The sequence below is a fragment of the Saccostrea cucullata genome, unplaced genomic scaffold, assembly GCF_032062105.1.
Source record: "Saccostrea cucullata isolate Sc308-1 unplaced genomic scaffold, CSIRO_AGI_Scuc_v1 ctg424, whole genome shotgun sequence".
In the NCBI taxonomy this organism is placed as follows: Eukaryota; Metazoa; Mollusca; class Bivalvia; order Ostreida; family Ostreidae; genus Saccostrea; species Saccostrea cuccullata.
Window position 1 is genome coordinate 335,294 of NW_026932916.1, and position 11,611 is coordinate 346,904.

Below are 11,611 nucleotides of genomic sequence, written 5' to 3' on the forward strand. Positions count from 1 at the left end.
TCTGATCAAGTTTGTGTCATGTTTGTCCATCTGTCCAAATTAACATCTGTCTATCTTTGTACATGAATTGATATTTACAACATTGTTTGCCATCTAAAATGACTGTTATGTGTACACCCTGAATTTTCTGTTGGTTAAAAAGATTTGCTTCATTATTTTACAATAAAAAAAATTTCATCCCGGTCTATTATTGCCAAAATATGAAAGGGGTAAACGATCAAAATTCCTCAACATTGCTTACTACAGGAATTAAAAAATACATCTATACTTGACATTAGGGCCCAATGAGTTGTCAATACAATAAAAATAAATGACTAAAAACTTTCATGTACACTTTTCAAAATCTTTAAATGTGCTAATAAAATAAGTTACTAGTATACCAAAGGATTGTTCAGCATTTTGTTTTACCTTGTTTAATTTAGTGAGTATTATGCTTCATTTGGCACTTTTATATATTTTTCTCAAGAATTTGGGCTTTTTGCTCATTTGCCCCTCTCAAAGTCAACTTTCCTAGGCTATGATATGCCATGATCAACATAAAACGACAAAAATAATCATATTTGAATAAGCGTTTCATGATTAAGAATTTTAAAACTTTTAACAGTCACAAAATTTCGCGATGTACTTATAAACCATCGATATCACTACCATCAAAAATTGTTTTAAGTATTTTCTCAGTTTGTGATTACTTTCCGGAATAAAACAAGCAAAGTTCTTAACAGTTAATATCAAACAAGAAAACCTAGTAAGACGCCCCGGTGATATTAATATTTGCTAATTATATGCTTATCTAGAGTAGCGAAAAAGTTCTGACATGAGCACGATATGCAGGTGATAGCGGAGTATTACTCCTTAAATAAGGATTGACTGATTGATTGTATGTTGTTTAACGTCCCTCTCGAGAATTTTTCACTCATATGGAGACGCCACCACTTGCCGATGGAGGGCTACAAATTTTGTCCTATGCTCGGCACTCAGGGCCTTTGAGCAGTGAGGGATCTTTCTCGTGCCAGCACCTACTGCGACACGGGGCCTCGGTTTATACGGTCTCCACGTCCAACAGATGCGACGTAAGGATTGACTCATTACTTCGCGACTCTAGAGCAGACGCTCTAACCACTGCGTCACGCGGGCGACCCATAAATAAGGAAAGTTCACGATGGAAAAACTGAAATCTTGATTAACTCTCTTGGTAAAATGGTTTGAGATAATATCAAAAATTAAAATGACTTAGGAGGTGGTCACTCTAGACATGTTTCAAGAACAATTTTATTAGATTTTTGGATAGGGCGGATTTTTGCTCATACCGAACTTTCTTCTTTCCGAGTTCCGTTTGAATTGAAGAAGCATTGTCTTTTGTATCGAAAAACCTATTATTATACCTACATTATAAATATTCTACACAACGCGTTATCTTGTTGGCCTTTCTACGTTATCACGTGATCGGGTCTCTCGTAATTCTTTTATCTTTTTCAATTCCGATTTAGCACGCTTTTCATCATTCCACCTCTTCCAACACAAATTTTACAAATATAGCTCTGTATTGTTTTGAAGGAAAATTATTTCATTAAAGGGCATCACAATAGCCTGATTTACGTCACAAAACTTTACGTTATAAATGAAAGTCTCTTTTGAGAGGGGGGGGGAATTTGAAAGTTTATGTTTATTTCAAAGGTTTTGTAAATTTTGTTTACCGGTATAATAAACAATCATTGCATGACAACTGTCATGGTGTAAATTTTGTATTTACTGCCACCCGGTAAATTCAAAATTTACAACATGACAATTATTTTATAGTGTTTGCATTATCCTCCCTACAGTGTAGTTTAATTTCATAGGAAATTATATTTCTTTATTGTGAATTTGTCTTCATATTTCCCTCACTATCATGCAATAAATGTATATTATTTTTTACTTTATCGCGCAATAGCAATAGTTGTATTAAGTATAAATAATTTGTAGAGATCCACATCTAATTTAGACCATCCCTAGCCTATGTTGTGGCACAGTGCTTCTGTCTTACTTAACAGCAGTTAAAACATGTATTTTTTGTAAGGAGTAAAGATAGGAGCTTGGTAGAGCATTTGCTGGTCCCGACAATACATCTTTGTTTGTAAGGATTTCAGAAGTTTAGGAATCCAGTAAAAGATAAATGGGAGATCAAACTCATCTTCGTCAACTGAAATGTTAAAAGTGACTTTGAAGAATTTCATCCATTTAAAAGTGAACTGCGAGTATATATGTTGGATTTCCTATAAAACTAAGTTCTTCCCAAATATTGTACAAATACTATAATGATGTTTACAAACAACGATATTGTTAACAGTCTTTGCTTGGTCTATTACATACTGTTCAAGTAGTCTCTCTAGTATCTTTTATCAATTCCGATTTAGAGCTTTTTAAACTTAATTCATTTGGGTGTTTCATTTAAAATAAGGAATTTCCAATGTGCTATTAAAATATCTCTCTCTCCCTCTCTGTTTTTGGTTTATGACCAAATTACTGCTGATCCCCTTTTTTTCACCATTATTTTACTGTGTTTGAATTATCCTCCCTACAGTGTAGTTTAAGAATCCTTGTTTTAAAAGGATGACTCAAATATCTATAAAATAAAAAGTTGGTGTGGCATTCCACCTTAATTCCAAAGTAAATTATATTTCTTTATTGTGAATTTACCACAAACTCCTCTGACTCAATATGATTTTCATTTTAAAACAGAAATGTCGATGTACATTGACAAGCTTATCACAAGTTGCACAAAATTGAAATATTCTTTTTTATTAAGAAAAATTAAAATCAGCATATTTTTATTTTAAAAATTAGTACGTTCGATTAATCTACTCTGAATACAACCATAACTCGCGATAACTTCTACATGAGAAGACGAAAAACACTTGCTGTGGTCTCAATTTATCAACGATGTATTAACAATTATAACTTTCATTCATATGTCGATGAGATATATCTCAGTCAACTTGAAATTAAAAAACACTGAAGAGTCTCCCACATCTGTTTTGTTTTACCGAATATTGGCGACAAGGGACAACTAATCACCAAACTATGACAAACGTGATAATTTTTACTTTTCCCTTGTCAACTTTTCTTTATTATATAATTTGATATCCAGATATCACCTACATATGGTACTTACATCTTCCAACCTTTTCTATACGCCAGACCATGCACCGAAAACGATCAGATTTTAAATCGAGGCAAGCTACTTACTGATAAGTTGATGTTACAGGGATATTAACTACATTGTTTGAAGTCAGTATTTTCCTAAATTTCATGGCAGTTTTAACATGTATTAAATACAGTTTATCAATGTGTCGTATTTGACTGACTTGTTTCAAGCCGATTCAGGTACGTCGGTGTTTTTATACTGAATTTCACTATAAGGGATGTTCCGAAATCCACTGCACAACGTGGAAACCGATCCTTCAGATGAGACCTATATAAACAGAGGCCCCGTATCGTTGTAAGTGTTGGTACATATACATGTACGAAGAAGTTTCTTCAATGGTTCAATGGCCCTAAAAGCCAAGTGTAGGAACAATTTAAAGTCCTTCATCTCCAAGTGGTGGAATTTCAATATAAGTAAAATATTCCCGAGTAAGACGTTAAACAACAAAGAAAATACCACAGGATGTCCCGCCTACCTGATCAATACATATGTCTGACGGCGGTTGTGACCGGTTTACAAGTAATACTTGTTCCTTAGACCACATGATCACACCTCTTGAATTTTGAATTCCAGGGGTTCCTGTACATGTCCTGTTCACAGATTTGTTTCTATAGTTTTTGAGATCGATACCTGTTCGTTATCTTCACCTTCATATATATTCGTAAATTGGCATATACGAGAGTTAATTAAGGAATGACTCTAATTCTTGGCCAAATAATTCGATGATAACCTGGTTTGGGTCAGTTTACCCATACCAAACCAGGTTATTAAGAAATAATTTGCGTTCCTTTTTGGTAATCAACCAATGAGAGACTAGAATAAAAACAGAATCAAATTATTCCAAAATATGCGCACAATTGCAAATACTTCTTTAATAATCAGATAATAACAATAAAATTTGACTTCTAATTCATGTTCAGTCCATGGAAAATAAATGAAGAATGTTAGTAAGACATTAAACTGTGGAACAAAAACAGGATATGAAGTGATTCATTAATATACATAACATATATCATAAACGTTAAATGTTTTTGTTATAAATGCACAGTAATCTTGTAGCAAATAAAATCATAAAAGAAAACCGGAGAAAGTAGTTATTGCCCCACTGCTGAAGTAACCTTTACCAGAGTTATGCTTGACCCATACTGCATCCCCCTTCTGGATAGAAAGCACAACCATATTGGGTCCCGATTTGTAATAATCATTTCCATTACTCCATGCCATAGTCCTGACTTTCGCTGATCCATTCAATACAATGTCTACATAGATTCTTTGTGTATTATGACTCTGAACATTCACAAAGAAGCCATACATCCCGTCGGTAGGGACAGTAAATATTCCGTTACTTGGGTTGTATCCATTCCCTTCATTAGTGATGACGGAAGGAAAAACCAGGGTTCCGCTGTTCCACGTTGTGTCGCTGGAATTCACTGAGGCGGTGAAACTTACCTCCTTTGATTTGCCTTTAAAACAAGGATGTTGGATTTATCTTTGTTTTGTCCTCATACGTTTCAGAATTACATTTAAAGTTATTTAATTATTTATCCTGGGTTTATCTAAGATTTAAAAAATCTTAATCAGTGGTTAGAAAATAACTTTTGTTCTAAAAAAAATTAAATAAGCTATGTCCGGTTCATAGTTCACTTACCGCTTTAAAAACTTGAAATATTTGACAGAGATGTCTGAAGAATGGCAACTGTCGAAGACAAATTTCCTTCCTCCGTCTTTGTCGCCTGTAACTCAGAAGCGAGTTGTTTGTTTTCTGTTTTCAGATGCTCTACCTCTGCCTCCAACTGAGATATTTTTAATCCCATGGACTCCTTCAAAGTCATCGTGTCTTTCATCAGGGACTGGAAATTATTCGTCAGAGACTGAAAACTATTCGTTAAAGACATCCGGATTATGCTTTCTTGATTAAGAAGGTGACGTAAAATATCAGTAGTTTTAGAATCATTATCAGTCACAAATTCTCGTGACAGGCTTCCATTGTTTTGGCCCGACAGCAATGAAAAACCCATTAAACTTTGAGTCAAACTACAAAACGCGAAAAGTTTAATGAAAGAAAACATATTTTGGAGAATCTATGTCGTATTATTCAACGCCACACGCTACAGGAAAATGATTTCTTGTGTTCGTTCCAGAAAGCCTGCTTCGTTTTGCAAAACGGTTGGGCGAATATGATTGGTAATGCAAAACTATGTTTATCCAAAATGTCATTCAGAGCCGCCTATTAGAGGTAATAGGAAAAAACATATATAGATTTTAAAAGCATTCCAGCAAAACCAGCGAGTAAACAGAGGAGATTTTTTTTCAGGACATGAAACATACCATCAGTCTTATCTGACAGATTTAAGAAAGATTGTTCAAAAAGTTTATCTTGAAAGAAATATGTTATCGAAATTTGTTTTCAGAAAATATCCTACGTCTGCATCCTCTTGTGTCCTCCATGTTAGTTTTATTTTAAAATTATAGCTGGTTTTAAAACAAGATTATATTAATTTCTTAGCTACAAACTTTTACAATTTTAACTGTTCTGATTTTTACATCATAGAAGGGGCAAGATTCGGCCGTTACCATACCTTGTCCTTTATTTACCTTGTCATTAGTCGTTTGCGATATTCATATCATCATATCGACATCTTTGACATCATATCGATATCGTTTTCCCTAAAATGGAACATTAGTCATTTGCAAAATTATTTTGTTAAAAACATTCTGGTTGCACACACAAGTACTCTGAAGTTGACATCAACAAGATGATTGAGTTTCTGATTGACAATGTCTATGTATTTTTGGTGGCCAGGTCTTCCAACAATCTAATGGAATACCCATGGGTATTAATTGCGCTTCGTTACTAGCAGACCTATTTTTGTATTCATATGAAGCAGAATTTGTGCAAAATCTTATGCGTGATCAGAGGAAACCACTTGCTGTGGCCTTCAACTCGACATTTCGATAAATCGACGACGTATTGTCAATTAACAACGGTAATTTCCATTCCTATGTCGATACGATATATTCTGGTGAGCTTGAGATAAAAGATACCTCAGAGTTTTACACATCTGTTTCATATTTGGATATTTTACTTGAAAAAGACGTTAATGGTAATCCTACAACCAAGCTCTTTGATTAATTTGATAACTTTATTTTTTCTATAGTCAACCTACCTTACTTATGCAGCAATTTACCTTCATCATCTGTATACGGAGTTTATGAACTGACATAAAGGTTTGCTGTGTTTTCCTCCCACCATGATGCCCTCGCCGTAAAATAAAGATAAATCTATATCACGTAATAATGCTTTGATATAATAGAAATATACACTCTCAAAAAGGAATGGGCTTTTGACTTCATGAAATGATAAGTTTAACTATATAACACAATTTACTTGACGTAATGCAATTTTGACCTCACATATAAAGAAATGAAATGATGTAAAGAAACATTCATTTCGCGTAATAAAGTTTTAACTTAATGTAAACACATTATCACTTCACATAATGAATTTTTTAATTCACGTTATGAAGTACTTCATAATGAGAGGATGTATTTACTTCATGTAATGCAGCATTGACATGATGTTAAGATCATCTTCTAACCTTTTCTATACACCAGACCATGCACCGAGTAGGATCCGTTACATTCAAATTTTGTACAAATTGAAGTCATTTTGTTAGAACAATCACCTTTTTTCTCTCATCAAATGAATGAAAATTAAATTATAAGCAATGAATTTAATAGCTACCCAGTTTACGCTTTTTTATTAACAGCTTCGCGGTTTATAAAGCGTAAACTGCCCAACCCAGTTTATACCGTGTAAATGGGTAGCTATTAAATTCATTCTAAATTTTATAGGCTACGACTTTATTTCGCTATTTACCGGGAGTAACGTAGTTCGGGACGATTATTTTTCGCGATCAAGCCTTCTTTGGAACTGTTATTAATAGAAAAAGAGACGTCAAGGACCCGTTCGCGGCGAGAAATATTTGCAATGACAAGGCTCTCGCGAACCTCGCGAAAATTTCTCGCACGCGAATAAAAGTTGGTTTACAGAAATCAGATTTTAACAATGAAATTTGACTTATGTCCAGTCCATGGAAAATAAATGAAGAATGTAAGTAGAAAATGTGAAACAAACACAGGATAGGAAGTGATGCCTACTTTCAGGCAACGGTGACAAAATCATTCATATACAAAACACAGATCATCAACGTTAAATGTATTTTATGCACAGTAACCTTGTAACAAAAAATATTACAAAAGGAAACCGGAGAAAGTGGTTACTGCCCCAGGATTGCTGTAGTAACCTTTACCAGAGTGACGCTTGACCCATACTGCATCCCCCTTCTGGATAGAGAGCACAACCATATTGGGTCCCGAGTCGTAAGAATCATTTCCATTACTCCATGCCATAGTCCTGACTTTTGCTGATCCATTCAAAACAATGTCTACATAAATTGTTTGTGTATTATAACTCTGAACATTCACAAAGAAGACGTATATCCCAGCTGTAGGAGCTGTAAATATTCCGGTACTTAGGTTGTATCCATTTCCTTTATTAGTCATGACAGAGGGAAAAACCAGGGTTCCGCTGTTCCACGTTGAGTCGCTGGAAGTCACTGAGGCGGTGAAACCTACCTCCTTTGATTTGCCTTTAAAACAAGGATGTTGGATTTATCTTTTTGTTTTGTCCTCATCGTTTCAGAATTACATTGTAAAGTTATTTAACTATTTATCCCGTTTTTATCTAAGATTTAAAACATCTTAATCAGTGGTTAGAATATAACCTTTGTTCTAAAAAAATTAAATAAGCTATGTCCGGTTCATAGTTCACTTACCGCTTAAAAAACTTGAAATATTTGACAGAGATGTCTGAAGAATGGCAACTGTCGAGGACAAATTTCTTTCCTCCGTCTTCGTCGCCTGTAACTCAGAAGCGAGTTGTTTGTTTTCTGTATTGAGGTGCTCTACTTTTGCCTCCAACTGAGATATTTTTAATCCCATGGACTCCTTCAAAGTCAGCATGTCTTTCATTAGGGACTGAAAATTACTCGTCAGGGTTTGAACAGTATTCGTTAAAGACATCCGGATAATGCTTTCTTGATTAAGAAGGTGACGTAAAATATCCGTATCTCTAGAATCATTATCAGTCACAAATTCTCGTGACAGGCTTCCATTGTTTTGGCCCGACAGCAATGAAAACCCAATTAAACTTTGAGTCAAACTACAAAACGCGAAAAGTTTAATGAAAGAAAACATATTTTGGAGAATCTATATGTCGTATATTCAACGCCACACGCTACAGGAAAAGGATCTCTTGTGTTCCAGAAAGCCTGCTTCGTTTTGCAAAACAGTTGGGCGACTTTGATTGGTAAAGCAAAACTATGTTTATCCAAAATGTCATTCAGAGCCGCCTATTAGAGCTAATAGGAAAAACGTATAGATTTTAAAAGCATTCCAGCAAAACCAGTCAGCAAACACAGATTTTTTTCAGGACATGAAACATACCATCAGTCTTATCTGACAGATTTAAGAAAGATGGTTCAAAAAGTTTATATTATCTAATAGATTGAAGAAATCAAGATGGCTCTAAAAGCTTAATGTGCACACTATAATGAAATGTTAAATTTGTCTTTCAAAAATATCTCACTTTTTTTTCGGGCAAATGAGACTACCGATATTGATGCTGAAATCTGCAGTTTCATTTGTGTTTATTGGTTTTCATTACTGCTGCCTATTTTTTATTTTGTTAATTATTTTGTTTTCTGTACTTGAGAGAAATATGTTATCGAAATCAGTTTTCAGAAAATATACTACGTCTGCATCCTCTTGTGTCCTCCATGTTAGTTTTATTTTAAAATTATAGCTGGTTTTAAAACAAGATTTTAGTAATTTCTTAGCAACAAACTTTTACAATTTTAACTGTTTTGATTTTTACATCATAGAAGGGGCAAGATTCGGCCGTTACCATACCTTGTCCTTTACTTACCTTGTCATTAGTCGTTTGCGATATTCATATCATCATATCGATATCGTTGACAGCTACTTTTTCTCTAAAAATAGAACATTAGTCATTTGTAAAATTATTCTGTTAAAAACATTCTGGTTGCACACACAGGTACTCTGAAGTTGACATCAACAAGATGATTGAGTTTTTGATTGACAATGTCTGTCATTTTTGGTGACCAGGTCTTCCAACAATCTATTGGAATACCCATGGGTACCAATTGCGCTCCGTTACTAGCAGACCTATTTTTGTATTCATGTGAAGCAGAATTTGTGCAAAATCTTATGCGTGATCAGAAAAAATCACTTGCTGTGGCCTTCAACTCGACATTTCGATATATCGACGACGTATTGTCAATTAACAACGGTAATTTTCATTCCTATGTCGATACGATATAACCTGGTGAGCTTGAGATAAAAGATACCACAGAGTTTTACACATCTGTCTCATATTTGGATATTTTACTTGAAAAAGACATTAATGGTAATCTTATAACCAAGCTCTTTGATAAACCTGATGATTTTAATTTTTCTATACTCAACCTCCCTTACATTTGCAGCAATTTGTCTTCATCACCTGCATACGGAGTTTATGTATCTCATTTGTATCGATACACAAGAGTATGCTCTTTGTTTGAACAATTTCTAAAACGAGGTGAATTATTGACAAGTTGATGAAACAACAATGACCTTGTCAGCAAATACAATATATCATGGGGTCAAATGCTGACTGACGTTTTTCATACTAATTGTTAGTCCACTATTTATACTTTGAATTGACGGCGGATTTTTTCATTATTTCCCGATCATGACAAGGAGCACTTGTCGGCAGGAAATGCTCACACCTCCTGATCCCACCTCTGATGTTTTGGAGGTCTGTGCTCTGCTCCTATTTTAAATCAGTTTACCGACTTCTGATCTTGAACATTGAATATCTCCATATGTTTCATCTAAAAAAAACAATCTGATTGTATATGCAAACACGCTAAATTTAATATTAAAAATGCCTGAGTTTCTGATTGTCAAACTATATGTAGTTTTAGGAAATCACGTTTTCCAAGCCATTTTTGCATTTATAGAAAGCAGAATTTTTCAAATACTTCTGCTGACCTGCCACGATGTTACAATGATTTTAATACCTCGTTTAAAGGCGGCATTTCGCAAAATCTTTACATGTACATGTTAATTATAACGACCTTATAAGCAAATGTAACCTATTATTGGGTCGTATTTTTGCTGACTTTTCATACCGATTGTTATGCCTTTGTTTTAATCCTGAATCTGAATTTGACTGCTGAATGTTCGGATTACCAGATCAGTACATAGGGCTGAAGGTGGGTTTGACTGTTTAACAAGAGATGCTTTCTTTTTTTCCAGACCACTAATCCCACCTCTGAAATTTCTAGGTGTTTATGTTTTAGTCCCTCTTCACAGATTTGCATTGTTTATTGATTTTTTCTTAGATCGACCAATCTTTGGCCTTTTTTACGCAAAGTAAAGTAATCTTGAGCAATATAGATATATTGATATCAGTATCGTTATTTCAGACATCCAAATTGATGCAGCATAAAATCTTTTTTCCGATAAATGTCAAGAAAAAATATCTAAATACGTTTGGTATTTTTAATTCTCAACCTTTTTAGAATCATGTAAATGAAGGTTTGTTTTAGATTTATTTACTAAAGGGGGGTTCTCCAATATTTAACTCGGTGATTCTTGAAACCTAGTAGAAACTTTCCACCTCTCAAATTTTCTCTCGCTCTCCTTATCTAGTCTTCTTTTTTTACAGAGTCGTTTGTTTCTTTTTTGTTCTACATAACTACAAATATTTTTTTAAATACACAAGAAAATACATAAATTCATGTATTTATTCAGCAAAATTAGTTAATTATATATTAAACAAATCATATATGTTACTGAAGGTAACATATATGTTGCTGAAGTTTTTTTAGTTGCAGAGTATGAAAAATTTCATTTCAAATGTACTCATTGTAGTTTATGATTGATTATATAAATACTTTACTCATATTTTTTGTTCTAAGAAAGATAACTCTCGTTTATTTAACTGTGATTTGTCTCCCTTGTATTCAACCGGAAGTTGATGTTATAAATAAAAGTAATGGCTGATTAGTTTGTGTTACATCAGTACATGTTGTAAAATCCGATATTAACTCTGTATGGGACACAACACTCACGATATAGATGTTTAATACATGGAGAAATACGAGTATATAGTCTATAGTATAGATATTTAAAATATTTTCACACGTTGTTAATACATTAAAATTAAATAACACTTAAAAGCAAATAACGATTCTATTTTTCTGGATAGTAGAGAATTTTGTAAGCCATTTTAAAAACAAATATACCAGTAACATATAAGGTTGAAATATAAACCAATTTTAAGAAACATACAGGCAA

The 11,611-nt window shown here is 33.7% G+C and overlaps 1 protein-coding gene across 1 annotated transcript; it reads right to left on the reverse strand.

Moving 5' to 3' along the window:
- Positions 1–7,331: 7,331 nt before the first annotated feature.
- On the reverse strand, positions 7,332–8,474 carry LOC134236501 (multimerin-2-like). The gene is made up of 2 exons (XM_062718682.1): positions 8,023–8,474; positions 7,332–7,836 (listed from the first exon to the last, which is right to left on the reverse strand). Exons 1-2 carry the CDS (start codon positions 8,441–8,443, stop codon positions 7,439–7,441), a joined length of 819 nt encoding a protein of 272 aa, XP_062574666.1. The 5' UTR covers positions 8,444–8,474; the 3' UTR covers positions 7,332–7,438.
- Between the last annotated feature and the right edge of the window lie 3,137 nt (positions 8,475–11,611).